Here is a 20,875-nt window from a genome sequence, read left to right as displayed (position 1 = left end):
ATGATCAATTGTTGAAGGCCATCGTGCAATTTTGGGATCCATCATATAGATGTTTTGTTTTGAATGAGGTGGATATGGTGCCGACAATTGAAGAATATTCAACTCTGCTCCAAATTGATCTTGATAATCATGACAAAATATTTTGGAAAGGACAAAAGATTGGGCATAGACAAAAGCTAGCCAAAATGATGGGTACAACTCTAGAGGAAGTCAACCAACACTTAAGGAAAAAAGGGAACAATGAATGCATCCCATGGAGCTTTTTACGCAGTTACATCATGAAGCATCAAGACACCGAGCAAGGTTAGCTTGCGATGGCGTTAGGAATATATGGGCTAGTAATCTTTCCAAAAGTCTTGGGGCATATAGAAGTGGGAATTATAGACTTCTTTGAGCAAGTTATCAACAAGGCCAATCTTTCACCATTAATCTTAGCAGAAACTCTCAGATCACTGAACTATTGTCGGAGAAAGGGGGAAGGACGATTTGTGGGATGCGCAAAACTTCTTTCTATCTAGATAATAAGTCACTTTGAATGTAAAGTCAAGCGGTTCAGAAAACCATGTCATCCACAAAGTGCCCCCATTAAAGAATTCTTTGAGAGTGAATGGCCAGAGAACAAGACTAAGAAGTAATGGATTTCCAAGCTTAGAAAACTCATAAGTGTGGAGGTAACGTGGAGAGCTCCTTGGATACCCCGTCGCCCAGTTATGTACAAATGTAGAGATGAACCTTGGGTACCGTTAATGGGACCATGAGGAATGATCAGTTATGCCCTATTCATGGTGAGAAGGCAATTCAGATCAGAGCAATTTGTGCTGATGACACACCGACTCAACACTTTGGAGTTTGCTTATGGAGAGCTTGGATTCTTGAAAACAATTAAGGAGATTGCACGAGTATGGAAGAAGACAAGCCAAGTAAACCAAGGAAGGTACACTGATGAAGTTACTATTAGGTACCTGATGTGGCATGCCTAACGAGTTAAGGATGTGGTATACTTGAAGGAAGATTCATTTCATCACCCAATTGATTCAAAACCTTGGGATGCTTTGCTCGAGAGTGAGTTGGCTCGAAAAAAGTCTAAAGCTGAAGTGCCAATTAGAAGCAACGATATGAATATCTCCAAAAAGAGTGTGAAAAGATGAAAAAGGAAGCACCTAGACAAAGGAAGAAGGTTCGAAAAGTAGAGAATGATTGGGAAAAGAAGTACAAAGGCCTAAATAATAGGTTTTTCACCACAACTAGGGAGCTCCAAAGGGAAATACAAATGAAAGAAAATCGAGGCAATAAGCTTCAAGCATATAATGATGGATTAAGAAACTAGGTGAGATTCCAGCAATAATCCATCTAGTTATTACGACAAGAGTATGATGAGCTTGAGGGGATTATGGGAACTTATCAATAAGAATATGAACACCTCAAGCAAGAAACCGCCTGAATTCGAGATTAGGGTGAATCCTACAAACAAGCCTATGTGGAGAAGTAAGATCAGATGGATTATTTGATCAGGTACGTGAGAGAGGTGGCTTACAAGGCAAGAAGAATGGCTAGAAAAACAAACATGTTGAGAAGCCAGGTCTTTCCAATGGGGAAACAAAAGCAACAGCTGATTGAGTATTATGATGAAGTGTATAGCCATTATTGTCAAGCCCGACCCTATAAAGTACTTGCCATGTCATTCATGTGATTGACAATATGCTTGCATACTTGAAAAGCCCCGAAAAATAGTCAAAAATCGGTAGTGTACCTAGTGGTGCAACTAAGTTGAATTAAGCCTCGAACTAGTTCAAATAGAGATTTAAGATGAAATTAAGAATTTTAAAATCCCAGAATGACTTAAAATGGTGATTCGGAGTTCGAGGACTGATTTGGAGTCAAATTGAAATTTTCATGACCTAGGGGCAAAATGGTCATTTTTCCACCCGAGATTAAGATGTGAGTGTTGGATGAAATTTTTGACTAAGATTGACTACATAGAACATTGGGATCTCATCGTTACTTAATTAGATTCAAAACCAGCTCCATTTAACCTGCTATACACCACATATTCGCATTTAAAATATCTCGAAAGTTCAGCACCATTTATATATATAAGTAGAACAAACTTAATCATCACAATGCACTAACTTCCGTGCACGTGAGCATTAGTTTACATCTCCTTAATACTTAAATTTATAAACCTCGAGTGGATCTCAATGATCATTATTTATTCTAGTCAAAATATACCTCTTATTATCATTATCGTAGGTTTTCCTTTATATCATCCTCAAATATCATCCATAGTCATCAAATTTCTTTCCATTGACAATCATGGCTCAAGTTTTAACTCCACCAAGTGAATGGGTTATTACAGACTTATTAGTTCGACTTCACTTTCCTCCACTCTTGGTTAAAGGAGTATATCATCATATCACCCTTTCATTAGAAGCATTTACTTAAAATATTTCCAACAATAGTTCGTGTCTTAGGTGGCATCTCAAACTTGGACATTGGCAATCAATTCTTGTTATTTAATCATCACTTATGATTACACAAGGTGGTTTTCTAAGATAAAGAGTCTACGCAGCCTCCTGTCTATAATCGATGTTGCAGTCACTGACTATAAACAAGACTCTACGTCGACTCCACTACTTCGCTGTTTGACACAAGAATATCCTAGGACTCAACTAAACCTAGGGCTCTGATACCACTATTGCAACGACCTCTCCCCGGTCGCTGTCAGCGTCCAAGACTTTCGGAAGAGACCCGTCAAGTCTCGAACAAGCTTGTCTAGAATTTGCTCGTTAATCCACTACATTCAATCACCATATAATATTGATACTTTCATATACTAAATTGAACCATAAATATAAAAATCAATACAAACTTTTTCCTTTTATTCGCAAGTATATGCATTAAAATCTATAATCTCCAAATTAATGTTTATATAAAAATTTAGAATTCGTTTACAACTTAATAAATAAAATGCTATGACTTGACCTTTAACAGCGGAGTGACTCGGAATAAATTACTAGGAGATGCCTTTACCTATTCGTGGTGGACAGAATGCGTCACTGACTGCACACTAGACTGATCCCTATCTACAACAGAGGAAATAAATGGGTGTGAGTCTCATAGACTCAGTGACAATCATCGACTCAGCGAGTAAGGCGTAGATGGGAAACAAGCAAACGGCAGATCAGTTGAATATAAAAATGCAAGATTATAAAATCAACTCATTTCAAACGAGGGTTTGTGCCTTATATAAAAATCGAGAATTTCTTATAAAGTATAAATAATCGAGGTAATAAAATTTTTCACATCAAAATATATTCATAATCATTTTCGAATCAAATCAATAAAATTTAGCAAGCTCCCGCGAAACCAAATAATATTTAAAATCATGCCCAAATCATAACTCACCCCATATGCGAGGAATTACAAATTCATTTCCTAGATAAACATATAGGGGAGCTGTAAAAAACCGTTGAATTCCATTTTCACCATGCAGAGAAATATAATTCAAAATATTAAAACTTATTTAAACTCATATAAAACCATTACATTTTTGTCAAAAACAAACAACATGGCTTATGAATTTCTTAGAAACCTGGCTTGTGCCAAAATCATTCTCATACTCGGTTGTTAAGGATACCTTGGCCTGGGGCTATCCCAACCGAGTCCGCCAAGGCTGTTAAAAAGTCATGTATGCATAAATCATATTTTTATTTTGAAAACATAGCCATTCCTTGGCGTTAGCTTAGTTCACCCTCACGTGGTAGTTTGGGGTGAAGTGAACTTTAAAGTTGTACCTCAGGAGTTACCCTACACGCCTCCCTAACCGAGGTAAGAATATAACAGGATTATCGTGCCCCTTTAATAGGCTAGTCCACAGAACCCGCCCATTGCAGCAAGCTAAACCCACCATATAATAAAATTTGCAATAACATGACATGGTAATTATTTTATTTTACAGCCTCTCAAGGCAAATCAACAATTCATACATTTTCAGCACATTTACCAATCCAGCCAATCATGCCTACATTATCATAAGCCATTCGATTCAAAATATAATTTATAACACAACAAGTAGCAGTCTCCAATTACTCTTGAATTTCTTGGTTAAAATGAAATCACCTTTTAAAAGAATTCAAATTTGATCTTCAAGGGGATATTTTAAATCTTTCTCAAAATATCGATCCCCACATCACGTTAAAACTCTCTTTTCGTAAAATGTTCATTGTAAATATTTGCATGATATTTTGTATCAAAATAGCATGGTGAATATGTAATAAATTTCATGAATGCACACCACACAAACAATAAGGCACAATTTCCTTTGATGTAAATCTTTTTGAAAAGCTTGTTTCCCGGTTTAAAACACTTTACGTATAATATATATATATGTTCCAAATGATTTCTAAAAATAACTTACACCCACAATTCCTTAAAATTCTATCAACGCATGCTTTCCATAAATTTTGCACTTCACGTAAAATATAAGTACATGTATATATATACAAAATTTTTAAAATTGACACCCCCTACTCACCTTATAATAATGGGATATTACTTCACTATTGATTTGTACGCGTATATAATTATTCCTATTTGTCGGTCACATTCTTCGTTCGGCACGCCTCCACGACAAACTTTCCTATCAATAATTTAAACTCAGTATACTTAATCACATATTTGTATGGGTAGCAACTTAATTAGAAATTCCCTAAGCAACTTGCATATTTTTCATCTAAAATATGCACAATATTAAACTACCCATAAACTTTAAAATAAAATATTAACTTACCATTGGGCCTTTTTCATTTCTTTATGACCTTTGCCCCCCCCTCTTCATGGGCTTTTTTCAATTTTTCCTATTTGGGCTAAGCCCATTTATCTCCTATTGGGCCATGCCCATTTTTATTTTCTACTTGGACCATTCCCCTTTTTTTTTTCTCTCATCCACGTTCTTTCTTTTTCTTCTCGGCTTGGCAGATTTTTCTCTTTTTTTCAGGCGAGCGTTCCTTTTCTTTTTTCTTCTCCTTGGCTCGTTTTCTTCCTCCTCTAGTGATAGCACTTTCAACTCTCTTTTCCTCAAAAATTTAGCAGCACCAAGTTGCCTTTTCTCCCTCAAATTGGTAGCACAACGCTGTCCTTCAATGGCAGCAAAACCACCAAATTTTCCAGCAGCAAATTCACACAATTTCAGTAACAAAAACCTTGAATTTTCAGCACCAAAATCAGCCATAAAAACCTCAAAAATTTCAGCAATTAACCTAAAAAAAAAATCAGCTTTCTTACCTCAAAATTTTCAGCTTTTTCTTCCTCCAAAAATTGTAGCAAAAAGCTCTATTTTCCTCCCTCAAAGTGCAGCAAAACCGTGCCAAGAGAAGAGCAGAGGTTTCGTTCCTTTTTCCTTTCCTTTCTTGTGCTCGACTTTTGGTTCTTTCTTTCCTCTTCATAACCGACTTCTCTCTTCTATCTCTTTTCTTCTCAAATGGTCGGCTGTTTCTATTTTTCTTCTTTCCTTTATTCTTCTTCAACTTTGACCGACCACTTTTTCTAGATTTTTCGCCTATCTTCTTTTTCTTTTTTTTTTTTTCATTCTTTTCTTCTTTTGATTTTTGTATGGCCGGCCATTCACCTTAGAATTCTTTGGTTTGACTTTTCACTATATTTTTTTCATTATTTTATCATCCATTTTATTTTCATCTTATTTTTATTTCTTGAAAACAATAAAATTTAAATATTATGCCTTAACTTCACTTTATTTAACACACCTCCCTCAAATTTTCATATTTTAAAATTAATTCTTCTGACACGTGTAAAAATTCCAATTTCCTTCTATCTTCCTTTTCTTATACGTGTATAAGCAAAATATCAAGATCGCATTTCAACGCGGTGTCACCATAATATTTAAATATTTACTTACCCACGTTAACTCGATTTAATAAAATCACGCTGACATAATTATCATCGTTTTCCTTCAAAATTCTTCTTTACTTATTCTCCCCCACTTAAATTAGTCATATTCCATTTTTCATGACTAATTCCGATAACATATAAAATATTAATATTTTAATATTATTTTATTTCAAAAATTTTCACTTGCCTTCTTTGGTCTCGAAACAGATCATTACATCTCTGTTTACTTTCGAATCATTCTTTAGCTTACTAATTCCTCTCCAACGTAAATATTATTATTTAATTATTATTTCTGCACGCGCGAAGCATTTTATTCTTGAACGTTCCTTTTATCCTTTGTCACTCTTTAGCACGCCAATTCACATTAAACGATCATTCGTTTGATCAATAAGGTCTTATTTGTATCCAACGAGGGTGCGGGGTATTACAATTAGTGAATGGATAATACAAGATTAAAAGGTGGATAAGGACCTTTCTAAAATATTTAGGACACATGATTTGGATCATGAAACCTTTTAAAATGGTTTATGATAGATACTTAAATTAGGAAGTTTCCTAAATTGGTTTAGATTTCTAATTAAAGAAGTTTAATTAGAAAGAACCTACTAAAAGAATTAATTCAAATATGATTTGAGCTAGCTAAAGGCCTTGATATGATCAATTCCTTTACTAAGTAATTTAAAAAAAAATATTACTAAATCTTTTCAAACCTAAGCACCAAATGATTTGAACTATGATCCTCAATTGTTGAGTGACATTTTTCAAATGAAATGCAAGATCATCATCATATTGAGCATGTTTACTTTATATGTTCATAACTAGAGTAGAAAAGTCCATAACCATCTTAGTATAACAGCATGTGATAGATTTAATTTTATGCTATATATTAAATGTTATGCATGCTAATCAAATGAGACCTTAATAAAACGAAAAGGATAAAATCCCTCGATAAATATTGAGTCACATACCACGTATGATTAAGTTGCCTTCCACCATATAGCAAGATAACCTGGCTGCTCTTTTAATTGGAGGCTTGTTGAGCACACTCAAGGCCACACTTTTACATGAGTATGTTTGAGCTATTGGTGGGTCCTACTCAACTAGTTTCATAAAATCCAGATGCTTGGAAACTTGATTATTATGGAAACTAGAGGCAAAGGCTAGGCGAAACATATATGATATGTTTAGGCAATGTGTTGTCACCTAGTTGATCTAGGAGTTGTATAGAGATACAATTGGTAAGCTCAGTTACCTACCTAATCTACCTATCATGGTTTGTTGAGCACACTCAAGGCCATGACTATGTGGATGGGATCCTAGCCCACTAAGAGGATCCTAGTAAAGATCTCTTGAGGTGATATGGAGGGTTATCATCTTGTGGAAAATAGTGGGAGAACTATTTAAAATTTTAAAACCTTGTTTTTAATAGTTTATGCATGATGTTTACTTATTGCTTTATTTTATCTATTTAGGCATAATTTATTGTCACGACTCAGAACCTCCCTCGGGCCTATGACAGCCGTCGCAACGTCCCGATTGACACTCATTACCTGAAATGCCAATCGGAATCCCGCAAGGCTTACGTATCAGTTTCTTGCCTTTCTTGGGAGCAATCGTTGTTAAACATTCCGTTTTAAACAATTACTATTCAAAATATTGATTAAAATATAGCATTTCTATATAAAATAATATTTATAGAAACACGTGTAAGAAATCTTTTGTAACTTGGAAGTAAAATAAATTCATACATACAATAATTTACAAAGTTATAATGTACAATAATAATTTCAATGACGAGTGGCCCATAAATACACCAAGTGTTGGTGATAGTAACCTACTGTCTGTGAAATAAAGGGGTCAACTGGAATCCTCGACAAAATCGGGTATCTACAAGCTACCACAGGCCTGAAATATTTGGAAAGGAGGTGGGTGAGATTTTGCAATCCCAATGAGTAAACAGACATTATCATAAATATCTAAAGGCAAGTAAAATGGAGGCAAGTTTAAACAACAAATCACAAACAATTTTATAAGGTTTTCAATTTATTTCTTAAACCATAAAAATATTTATAATTTACCAAAACAGTTATTAAGGCTTATGACTTTTATTAGAAACAGGGCTCAAGCCAAAAACTAGTCCTCGAGGATACCTTGGCCGAGGCATCTAACCGAGTCTGCCAAGGTTGTTAAGATATTTACATATTAAACACATGTTAGTTTTGAAAACAAGCCGTTCCTTGGCTTTGGCCAAGTTACACATTCACGTGGGGGTTCGACGTGAAGTGAGCTCTAACACTATCCCAAGAGTTACCCTCATAGCCTCTACAACCGGAGTAACTATGTAACCGGATTTACCATACTCCTCTAATAGGCAGTCCACGAAAACCCATCACTGCAGTGACTAAACTCATCAATTTTAATAAAATTTTGACAATATAACGTGGTTTTTATTTATTTACCCAGCCTGCATAGTAAAAGACAATTTACATAAATTCCCAATGCAATTATAAAATATAGCCACATATACTCATATATCATAAGCCATTCATAAGAAAATATATTTTTCAAGATAATTGGCAGCCTCCAATTACTCAATTTCATGATCAAAAGTTTCTTATTTAAGATAATCAACACAATATATTTATTTGGCACATTTATTTCTAAAACATCAAAAGTCCCATTTTAATCTCATTTTCGTTTCATAAAATACATAATGAGCATTTAAAAATAAACTCTAGATAATTTACAATAATAATAGGTTTACTCACCGTTTGTACAAATTAAATGCTTTCTAGGTGCCCCGATCACTGTTCGTCGGGTACGACTTCCTTGCCTTTATCGGAAGGCTCTCCTCCTAAACACATTGTAAAAATTACACGATTCACCACATTGATGATTAATCAGTATATAATTGACTTAAATCCTATACTAATGCATGGTATGAAATGCAATAGCCTAAAACGGCTTAAACGCGGTATTAACTTATTTTTTTGCACTTTATCCGATAAATTGCTAACGCGCTCCATTTTAGCTCTAAATTGTCCCATTTTCTCTCCAACATTTCTAACCATTAAATATCAGCCAATAATCTTCTAAAATCACCAAAATTAGCTCACTTTCCTCCTTGGAAAATTCGGTAAAATTTGGGACATTAACTCGGTTAATTTTTCATTTTGTTTTTCTATCACATTTAACCATTTTTCATCATTTTCTCTTCATTTCTCTTAGAATAAAAATAGTTCATTATCATTGTACATCAGTGAATATTCGGCCAAGGGTGGGTATTGTGAGAATTTCATGCTTTCTTGCCCTATTTGATTTCTATACACATTTAACTAACTAAAACTACCAATTTAACTAAGAATCAAAACATAAAAATTTCAAAATCCTTCCCCTTGAAATTCGGCCAGTCCTTGATATCACTTTTTGATCTCTCTCCTCAAGCATGCTAAAAGGAAACAAAGGCATAGGAAAGGTAGAAATCAAGCTAAAGTCGAAAAATCTTACCGTCAGACGCGTAAACGGACGAAAAATGTGAATTCCCTTTTGAATTTTCTAGTTTTCCTTTGGTTTTTCTCTTTTCTTCCTTTCCTCTCCATTTTCTCTCTTATTTTCTCCTTATGGCCGACCATCACCTGATGTGGGGTTTAAATGGGCTGACTTTCCTTTAAAATAATATTAAATCATTAAAAGTGCCATGTGTCACTTTTCCATTGGCCCGTTTTTAAAATTTCATCCTTTAAACTTCAATTTTTTCACCACTTAAAATACCATAGTTATTCATACCAAAAATAAATAAATCATATGATTTCGACAACTTTTGGGTGGTGAAAATTACGATTTTACCTCGGGGCGACAAAATTTTTGTTTTGCCCCTATATTCCGAAAATTGTCTAATTGAAAATTTTCACTTCCTATCATTAAATTATACTCCAAATAGTTAATCTTGGTCAAAAATTTCACTCCATGATCAAATTATTATCGTAGGTGGCAAAATGAAGATTTTGCCCCTGAACATCAAAATTTTTAATTTTTCCCCAAATGAACCCTCGAACTCCGAACAATCATTTTTAGTCATTCATAGACTGTAAAATATTAAATTTCATCCTACGATTCCTATTTGAACTAGTTCGAGGTTAAATCAACTCAAGTGTACCGTTAAGTATAATACCGAGTTTCGTCTATTCTTAAGAGCTTTCCTAGCGTAATAACATGCTACTCAGTGCATGTATGTCATGACATGTGTTTATAGGGTCAGGTTTTACATTTATATACATGGCTAATAATTTGTCACTGCGGACCATCTTGGATGTAAATAAACTCACTGGCCCAAACTTCCTCGATTGGTTTCGGAACCTCAAGATCGTCTTGAAACAGGAGAAGAAATTTTATGTCCTTGACACTTCTATTCCACCAGTCGTTGCTACTGATGCTAATGCTGAGGAGAAGGAAGCATATCAACGTCATAAGGATGACGATGATTAGGCAGCATGTGTGATGCTAGCCAGTATGACCCTTGAGCTCCAAAAGCAGCATGAACATATGGATGTCTAATCCATGATTCTTCACCTTAGAGAACTGTTCGATAAGGAGGGGCGCACGTAGAGATATGAGATCTCTAAAGAACTATTTCGATGCAAGATGGTAGAGGGCAGTTCTGTTAGACCCCATGTGCTGAAGATGATTGGGCTCATCGAAAGACTTGGACAATTGGGATTAGCAATGGATCATGAGCTAAGTATAGACTTAGTTCTACAATATCTTCTTGACAGCTTTAGTCAGTTCGTGTTGAACTTCCATATGAATCGATTGGAAGCCACTCTTCCCGAACTTTTGAATATGCTAGACACGGCAGAAAGGTCCATCAGGAAAGATAAGGGATCATTGCTTCTTGTTTCTTCTTCCAAGGCTCATACGAAGCAACAAAAGAAGAAAGCCCAAAAAGGGAAGAAGGTAAATTCCCAAAATGAGAAGGCCTTAAAGCCTAAGGGAGGTGTCAAAAAGGACAAAGAAAGGATATTTGCCATCATTGTGGCAAACTTGGACATTAGAGGAGGAACTGCAAGGAGTACCTAGCTACTATGAGCAAGAAGAAGAAGCTTATTGAAGTTTCTGATTTAGGTACCATTTGCTAAATAATTCTACTTTATATATTAAAGGTATATGATACCTCAAAGTTAGTTCTCATATGTTTGACATATTGTAGGGACCAAAGATAAAGATGAGTAGGATCTTGGCTGAGGAGGTGACCCCATGGATGGACTACCTAAGGCATTAGATGCTACATTGGATGGTTACACTCCTATTTATATCGACATGTTGGATAATTTATGTAGATGTTTTTGAAACATTAATTATGTGATTGCCATGGGAATGGCTGGTGAAACATTTGTCTTTAGCATTTAGATGTGGAAGCTTATATGTTTCAAGTTTGAATAATTATTTGGAATAATTATGTCATATTCAATTATCCTAGCTTCATGTTTATCCTTGCAATGATATTTGATCAATTATGAAATATGTTCAATTGATCAAAATATTGAATATTGATTCATATAAAATGGAACTTTCTTAAGAGCAAAACATACAAATGAATGTTCAAGAAAGAAAACAACTTCATATTGCAATATGATTTGGTCCATATTTCTCCAACATAAAAGCCCATTATGATATTCCAAACCAATATGATTACAAGCATATATTGAGATGTACATGCATCATAGGATGTTCAAAAGAGTTTGAATACTATTCTCACAAAGGCTCTTGGATTTAGTGGGAGCCCAATGATAATAAAAAGTTTAAAAGGGCCAAATGGTATAACATAGAGTGACACATGCATATGATGGAAACAACATAGCCTAGTTGGAATGGTTCCAATAAGCAAAAGGGATTATACGTGTATATAAATAAAGTCATAAACATCCTATTATAAAGGGCTCAAATAGGAAGATATTTAGATCGCTAGTTCATGGAACTAATAAAGGGTTCTAAACATTGTTAATGTAACAATGGAGCCATAATAGTAGAACCTGGGTCTCATTGGATCTAGATATAGTGATATGACATAATGTGATGTGTGGACATCATGAAGATAGATAAAAGCAATTAACCACATTAAAGGGCACAAACGAGTCTACATAGAGACATGATTGCTAGATGGAGTTGAATCCACATACGATGAGGTAACAATTGGCTTTGTTCTAATGGGAGATGTTAAGATGAGCCCTACAGCCAATTGAGATTGGTTAAGGCTTGATTCTAATCATGCAACAACATCATTCATGTTGAATGATTAAAGATTTTCCTTCATCAATAAGACATCAATTATAACAAGTTATAAGTCTAATTAGATGAAGTCCATGAGATTAATATGCCTTGCAAGGGAACTGTAATGGATTGCAGCTATGAGATCTTTATGCATCAAAGCGTAATCTCAAAATGTTCCTGGTCAATGTATCATTGAGACTGAACATCAATGATACTTAGAGACTGGTACATTTTATATTCCTTACTTGAAAAGTAAGCAACCGATCTCATAGGTTGAAGTATAGAGATACTTGGGACTAGAATGTAAGTGCTTGCCTAGGAGAGCAAGTTCACTAAACATGACCTGCCATGAGAAGTGCATTTGGTATTTCACTCAAGTGTCTATGCAATACTTCTCATGTGTCAGTTGTGTAAATACTCCCTAGACTTGAGACACCAAGTTGTCTTATGTGTGGAGTGCTATGCTTTGATTTCATCCCTATGGGTGCCTAACCAAGGATGCCAAAACAGGATGCTTTTGGGTATAGCATGAAGCATGTGAAGGCAAATGAGTGGTCAAGATAGGAATCATCACCCCAAGTGATGTAGGGGACATATCTTAGCTGTTCTTGGTTGATATTAGCTTATTGAAGTCCTTGGCCAGGGTGACTTAAAGATTATGAAAGGAGTTTCATAAGTCTTTATAAAGCTGATGATCAAACTTTAAGAACGAATATGGAGTTCAGTAAGAGTAGACATTGCACCATGCTCTTATCATCTCCGGGATATATGATGAGGGAATGAATTACACTGAAAGGCTGATCATTGAAAGGTTGAGTCAAACCATCTTGACTCTTCTAACATTTGGGTGGCCATGATGGATTGCTAGATCCCAATCTTGGTCTATGAACTCTAGGTAGTTAACTTGATTAATGATAAATTTAAAGTAGTTAACTTAAGAATTATATGTTGAGTTCATTGCCAACATGTTAGAAGCTTAATGGGTCACACACCTAAAATGAATGTTGAAAATAAAATGGGAGAGATGATTAAGTTGGACTTAATCAAATTAGAAGTTATGAGCTTCTCAAGCACTTGATTAAAATTGTTTAATTAAGTTGTGCCTAATTAACTAAATTGTTTAATTGAATCATTGGGCCTAATTAATTAAATTAAACAATTAAGTTATTGGGTCTAATTGATTAAATTTGTTTAATTAAGTCATTAAGCCTAGTTGATTAAAATTGTTTAATTAAATTGTTGGGCTTAATTAATTAAATTGTTTAATTAAGTTATTGGGCCTAATTGATTAAATTAAACAATTAAGTTAATTGGGCTTCTTAAGAACTTAATTAAATTATTTAATCAAATTATTGGATTAATTGGCAATTACAAAATAGTTTTGTAATTAGGGTTTAAAATTAATCCAAGGTATAAATACCTTGCTATAGCCTCCAAACATGAGAGTGGAAAACGACTGAAAAAGAAAGAGAGAAGTGAACGGCACATTAGAAATTCTTTTGTCTTGCCGTTCATTGTGTGAAGAAAAATAGTTTTTCATTCACTTCATTTTTGTGTGTTCAGCCCCACAATTTTGTGTGGATTATGAGTTATGAAACTCATCTTTGTTAGCACATTGTCAAGGCTTAGCGCTCCCAATCCTTACAGAAGGATTTTCTCATTCATTAGTGTGGATCACCATTAGAGGCTGCACAAGTATTCCTTGGACAGCTTTGGTTTACAATAACCGGGCTGAGGTGGTTGAGCTTTTCGAAGGTTGATTTGGTGGTTTAACAAAGGATTCATCAACCTTAGTTATTTAGGTAAAGTGATATGATCATATACTTTTATTTTTAATTTAATTCTGTACTCAATTTAGCATGAAAGAGATCCTAGGAGGGTGAGGCGCAAATTTAATTTTTAAATTTATTTCCTCTGTGTTTTATTTGCATTTGATGCATGATTAGCCCTATCCCAACACAAATTGCCATAACATCTTGTATTTTTAGTTAAAAAGAACTTGTTAAAGGTAAAAACTCCCTATTTTAGTCACCATCTTCATTCATTCTCCAAATCTAGTTGTTCTTTCCCTCCAAATCTATGCTACTCAAAATATTACAAGTATTACCAAGTTGATGAATCTCTTTTAACTACATTCCCCTAGTTTGATAATTTTTTTCGTATTTATTTCAAAAGATGCAAAAAGGGAAAGCTGGTTATCCTAGACATTGGATTAAGTTGTGAACTGTATGTATATTCAATTAAAGTAAATATATTCAGAAATGCTCATTCAACTGGCCATTTGTGAGTTTCAGGTTCACCCTCACAACTGTTTGAAAATATTTCTAAAGCAAACTCCTTCCTTTTTGGCAATCATATTATGCTTCACTTTGATATGTCTCGATAGCAAAATGTCTTTAACATATGCAACAGTAAACATCCTGCAGCTGTAATGATCCTTTATCGATGTATTGCAGATTTTGGGGCATTATCTCTAATGGCATTGGCATCAAATCTTGTTTCTTGGGTCGCGTATAATTGAAATATCCATATTGGTGGCATATGATGGGCATCAACGTATTAAGGCATTGCATTTGCTTCTGATGCAGTTTGGAGTCAATAGTAGTAGAAGTTTGTGCAAAGTTCATCATCTTTATCTTTTAATTCACCAAGTCGATCTTTGCAATAATCTAATGTTCATCCATATTACACGATGGCAGAATGTAATTGACATCTGTCCATTTTCTTCCGTAGTTTGGTAGATCACCTTGCACGTAAGACACCAACAGAAGCAAAATTTGCAAAGCCATGGGGTCAAGCTTCTCCCCTTCTTGAATGCTTAGCATACAGATGATGTCCTATGAAAGATATTAAAAGTTATTAGCCTTTCATAACTATAACGCACAGAGATATTATCATAATTGCAGAGCCACAAACCCTAAACTTACAAAGAATGCTGTATCAATCATGCAATAATACTTGCTAGAGAAATTTGACTTCAACCTTGTAAGGCACTTGCAAATGACGTTAACGCATGCGTCATTTTGTTTAAACATCATTTGGCTATTGAGTTTCTCTAATTGTGTTAAAAACTATAGACCTTGATTCCTTAAGATCTTGACGTTGAGCCTGTGTATCTAAGATTCGGGAAGAAAAGGTGGTCGAATTCATTTAATTCAAAATGCACATGCATGAAATGTCAATTTTGTACCTTATCTCACCCGCTTATCTTTCTTAAACTCTTCGTATGTTACGGACATCATGTTCTTCTCATCTTGATGATGCTGTATAGGGTTTACATACGGGCTGCCCTATATTTGCTAGCCATTCTCACCCATGTGCTTTAGTTAGATATGTAAGTAGACACCTATGCTACTAGACGTAAGACAACAATAGTGCCAATGATGGTGAGGTGCTACTTTCAAACTATCGCATTAGTGTCGTTTTACCTGGATCAATGGAATGAAGACTAGGTGTGCTTTACGCATCTGGGAAGTATGGGACAAATTGCAACATATCGGTGGTAGTTGTGTCCTCAAGAAGTGCTTCATTGTTCCTCGATTTCTTTGACATTTTATCCGTTGACATTTGAGTTTGCAGGAAGCACAACGTCTCTTTTAGCCTCAACGCGTCGTGGTGATCACAATCATCGGCTTGACACAATCCTAACTCTGTCTCCACACAAGCTGACACAAGTTACGAACTTTGAGTTCATTATCATCAATTGTCCTCCCCTTGCTCAATTGCGATAAGAGCAATCAATGTGTCAATATCTAGTCAAATAGGGAATTGGACAATTAAAAATTAAGAATTCTATTATGAAAATCTCGACCTCCATAGACATGTAACTAGAAGTAAACGCGATAAAATGGACTAGGGGTAATTTCATCATTTTCCTTAGTGAGCTCCTAGAAGTAGGTTTTCAAATATTATTAAAGCCTAAATAGGCCTAAGGAATAAATGAATGATGAAAATAAGGATAAAATAAATGAAGAAAATAGAAATAATAATGATTTCCAAGAAAAGGGCAAAATGATCATTTTGCATCTCGAGTCGAAATTTTAAGTTTTCGTGAACTTAAGTACTTCTAAACTATTATGGACTTTGTCTCAGTGTTAAAAGAGTAAAAAAGCTAAACCAAAGGAAAGAAAGAAGGCAAAGTCAAATATAGAATGACATTTTTATAAATAAATGAAACTTTAGTCAACTTTAGCAATAAATATCTAAATTTCTAGCAACTTTTTCTAGTTTTCAGCAACCTCTTCTTCTTCTTCCCATCTCTTCTCTCCATTTCACATTCTTTATCTTCCATGGAAACCTCCTTAAAAGCCTCCATGACTTTCTCAAGTTAAACCCCAATTTTCATGCTTTTGTGTACCTTTTCACAGAGTCCTTTGTGCTCTTTTACTCTTTCACCTTAAAACCCTTAAAAGTCTTACCTTAATACTTGCTCACTAGCTAGGTGTTTAGAGAGAGAAAGAGAGACTTTCTATAATAGCTTGAGAAATTTTGAGAAGGAATTCAATTATAAATCTACCAAGGTGAGTAATGAAATTGAGTTGATTTTTGAGTTGTTGAGAATGGCTAGTGGTTAGATTTGTGAGTGTTTTGTAGTTGAGGTTGTTTATTCATCTTTAGTGTGACTAGAATAGTGAAAATAAATAGCCACTTAATGGTAAGTGGAAGCTAGTTAAGAATAAGTAGAACATGATTTAGGAAATAGCTTTTGGGATTATATTTATGTGAATTGAGTTGATTGTGATCTTATTGTGTGTGACAGGTTCCAACGAGACCCCACATCTCCATTCGGGGCATTAGTGGAAGTTGGAGTCGATTTAAAAATCAACAAAGACCGGTGAGTGAACTTGCATTAAAATGGTTTGGGATAAATGCATATATGTTGGATTATATCACTTGAAAAATTTTAATTATCTTTTCTTCAAAACGTGCATGGGAACAAGCCCTTGAGGAAACATTTTTCTATTGTGAAATGTGTGAAACGATGAATCCATGTGCTCTTATATTATGTTGATATATATATATATATATATATAATGATATATGATATGTATTGATAAGTAATACTGTGTGCTAATTATAACCAAGTGTGTGCGATATGGGAGGGCACATACCAGTAATGACAAGTGATTCCAGCAATGTGCAGTGTGGGAGGGCACATACCGGTAATGACGGGTGATTCCAGCAATGTGCGGTGTGGGAGTGCATATGAGCTGATGATCAGTGGAGGATTCCAGCCGTGAGCAGTGTGGGACTGCACATGAGCTGATGACTGGTAGTGGTCTATATCTAGCTATGTGCAATGTGGGAAGGCACATGAGCTGAGGACCGTTAGGCGTATACATGCTTGTATATATATATATATATATATATGCCATAGAGATAATCATATATATTATGAAATTGTTTATATATGTTATAAAAAGGTTATGAAAATAATATGTGATTGTATTGGATATTGAGAAAACTTGATTATTGTAAATATGTTCAATCTAATGTTTAATATGGCACGAGTGGATTTTCTTTGTAGCAGTGAAAACTTTAATTTTTATCTAGCTAGAATTTCACTGTAGCGAAAATGAATCTTGCTGCAGCAAGAAACTCTGGGGTGGTTGGGCATGGATCCAGCTCTGAATTTCGCTGCAGCGAGAATCCCTCTATCATGCTTACCTGGCTTGAATTCTACTATGGTTTTCACTCATTTATCTTTATGGTTGATCATGGGTTTTTCAACACTAAGAGATTATTAATCAAAGTTTGAAATGAAAGGTTTTAGCAAGAAATCAAACTAAATTGCATTGTTTTTAAAATAGGTGCATCATGATTTCTACACATTCCTTATCGTTTGCTTATTCCCTTCCTATGTTCATTCACTAGGTTTATACTCACTCTTTTAAATTGCATATTTTCATATTTGTAGATAGTTGGGACCTAGCTTGAAGAGTCCATTCGTGTTCACCCTTGGTAGGTATCAGGCATTCAATAGCTGAACCTTCACCCAAGGTCACTCCGCTAGAAGTCGAGAGTCTTTTGCTTGTGTATATGTACACGTGATGTAAATCACTCAGATACATGTCATAAACAGTATACGTTTATTTTGATTAATGTTGCCACTATGAGTTAGCAATGGTTGACATTGTTTTGGGTGAACATAAATGCAAGTATTTGGTTGCCACTATGTACTAACTGTTTGTCATGACCCGAAACTCCCATCGAGCCCATGACAACCGTCGCGAAGCCTCGACAGACATTCTTCACCCCGAATGCCGATCGAAACCTCGCAAGGCTCTCGTATCAGCTTTCGCACTTCCCTAGTGAGCAATAGTTATCAAATATCGTAATTTAAAGGATTACGAGTCATTTCCAAATCAAAACATAACATATTGTTTTCTAGCTCACAGGGGCATTTTCGTCATTTTTCGTCGAAAATCTCAAAACTTGCTAAAAATTTAGTAGGTAAGCAGAAAATATATATTTAGTGATTTAAAAATAAATTAAGTATCTAAAACGTTCATTTGAAGTGAACATTTGACCATTTGAATATAATAAAAATATTCAATAAAATAAACTATTTTCTTGTAAAATAATTTTTTATAAAGCTATCGGTAAATAATTCTTATAGCGTGAAAGTTAATTATATTCATATATACTATAAAGCAAATAACCAAAGCATAAAATTATTTTTACAGTGACACGTGGGCCCACATCTAACAAAAATGTATTGAAAGTTGAAAACCTACAGCTTTTGCCGATTCAAGTCCAAATGAAGGTCCTTGTCAAAGTCAGCTAACTATGAAATTCCTTGAGTTTGAAATGTGAGGAAATGAGGGTGGTGAGATTATAAAATCTCATTGAGTAAATAGACACCATCTAAACTATCTAAAGGCGAGTAAATGGAGACGAATTAAAATAAGTCATCATATTGTAATTTCATTACCTTTCAACTTATTTCAACCAAATAAACAACTAGGCTTATGATTTCCTGAAAAGCTTGGCTCGTACCAAAAATCATTCTCATACTCAATTATCAGGGATACCTTGATCGAGGGTTATCCCAACCGAATCCGTCAAGGTTGTTAAATGTCTTTACATCCTAAATTTTAGCCATGCCTTGGCGTTGTCTGAGTCTCACTCTCACGCGGTGGTCCACGGGAAGTGCACTCAAATCTTTACCTCAGGAGATACTTCATCCAACATCTCCCCCTGAAGGTAAATATATAATTGGGTTACCGTGCCCCTCTCATAGGCAGTCCACGAAAACCCCCACCACTGCAATGACTATGGATTATTTTATCTACCACCTGATTTATAAAATCTTTTTTTGCATGACATGGCAATTTATCACAACCTAGCCTCTCAAGGCTGAATACACAATACAAATAATTCTAACACCAAAAATCAGTTTAGCCATTCATGCTCATATATTGTCATAAGCCATTCAATTTAAAACCATAAATTTACAATACAAGCAGGCAGTCTCTAATTACTCTATTTTCAAAAACAGTATTCAATTTTCCAGAAAATTTATAAAATTATTTTATAAAATCACAATTTCTCCTAAAACATAGCAATTTACCATTTAAATTCATTTTTCATAAAATCACACAATTGTATAAAACTACTCTAGATAATTAAGACGATAATAAGTTTACTCACAATTCTAGAAGTCGATGTACTCCTAATCTCAGTCTCTAAGCACAATCTCTGTACTTTTACCAGTGTAATTTACTCACCACTTATCCACAATGTACAATACATAATTCACCACATCAATACTTGACCATTATAAAATTAATTCCGGCTCGGTGTATATGCATGATATGATATGCAACTTATCCGACTACTGCTTAAATGCGATATTGACCTAATTCGGCCTATTACTCTATTAAATGACAATTGTGTCCGATTTGGCTCCAAATTGCTCCATTTCATTTCTAATATTTCAATTCACTAAATAAAATTCCAATAATCTAAAATTCAGCCTAACAACCCTCACAATTCTTCTTGAAAATTTTGGCCATTGTGGTGCACTATCACTAAAAATTTTCCCATTCCATTTTCTCACCGTAAATCATCATTTCATCAATTTTTCAACCAATTCACTTGATCACAAAATCAATTCATTACTTCTACACTTCACATAGGGTTCGGCCATTGAAGGTTCATGGGAGAAATGAATTCTTTTCTTGTTGTTTTGTTTCTAAACATGCTTAACTAACTAAAAACATTAACATAATTTAGAATCAAATCAATCTAACATCATTCTCTCTCCATACCCATTCCAACCAGCCATGAATTCATCATAAAAACATGTAATTTAACAATGAAAAACGAGGAGAAATGCATGGGAAAGGAGAAATTTTACCTTTTGTCACTTGTTTCCTTTAATTTTCATCAATTTTCCCTTGAATTTCTCCACCTAGGGTTTTTTTTTCTTTTCTCCCTTTGTTCTTCTTTGCTCTTGGTTTGGCCGGCCATATGAAAGAAATGGGCTGATTTTTATGCCTTTTTTATAAAGAAACAAACAAATAATAAAAGCAGACACATGGCATTTCCTTATTGGTTCAAATTTTAAATATTTGACTTTTAATTGCTTAATTCTCCACCACACATTTCTCATGTTTATCCATTTCCATGATGAATAAAATTCCTTGGACTTGACAAGTGTCGGGGGTGAAAATTTACCGATTTGCCCTCGAGATGG

General features: G+C 34.6%; 1 protein-coding gene across 1 annotated transcript; it reads left to right on the top strand.

Annotated features, from left to right (window-relative positions):
* Positions 1–10,548: 10,548 nt before the first annotated feature.
* LOC148762474 (uncharacterized) lies at positions 10,549–10,983 on the top strand. Its single transcript, XM_088806607.1, has one exon. The coding sequence runs from the start codon at positions 10,549–10,551 to the stop codon at positions 10,981–10,983; it is 435 nt and encodes a 144-aa protein (XP_088662733.1).
* Positions 10,984–20,875: the final 9,892 nt, after the last annotated feature.

The sequence above is a fragment of the Theobroma cacao genome, chromosome 5 (assembly GCF_053813885.1).
Source record: "Theobroma cacao isolate CCN51 chromosome 5, ASM5381388v1, whole genome shotgun sequence".
Lineage (NCBI taxonomy): Eukaryota > Viridiplantae > Streptophyta > Magnoliopsida > Malvales > Malvaceae > Theobroma > Theobroma cacao.
This window is presented reverse-complemented; position numbering and strand designations above follow the sequence as displayed.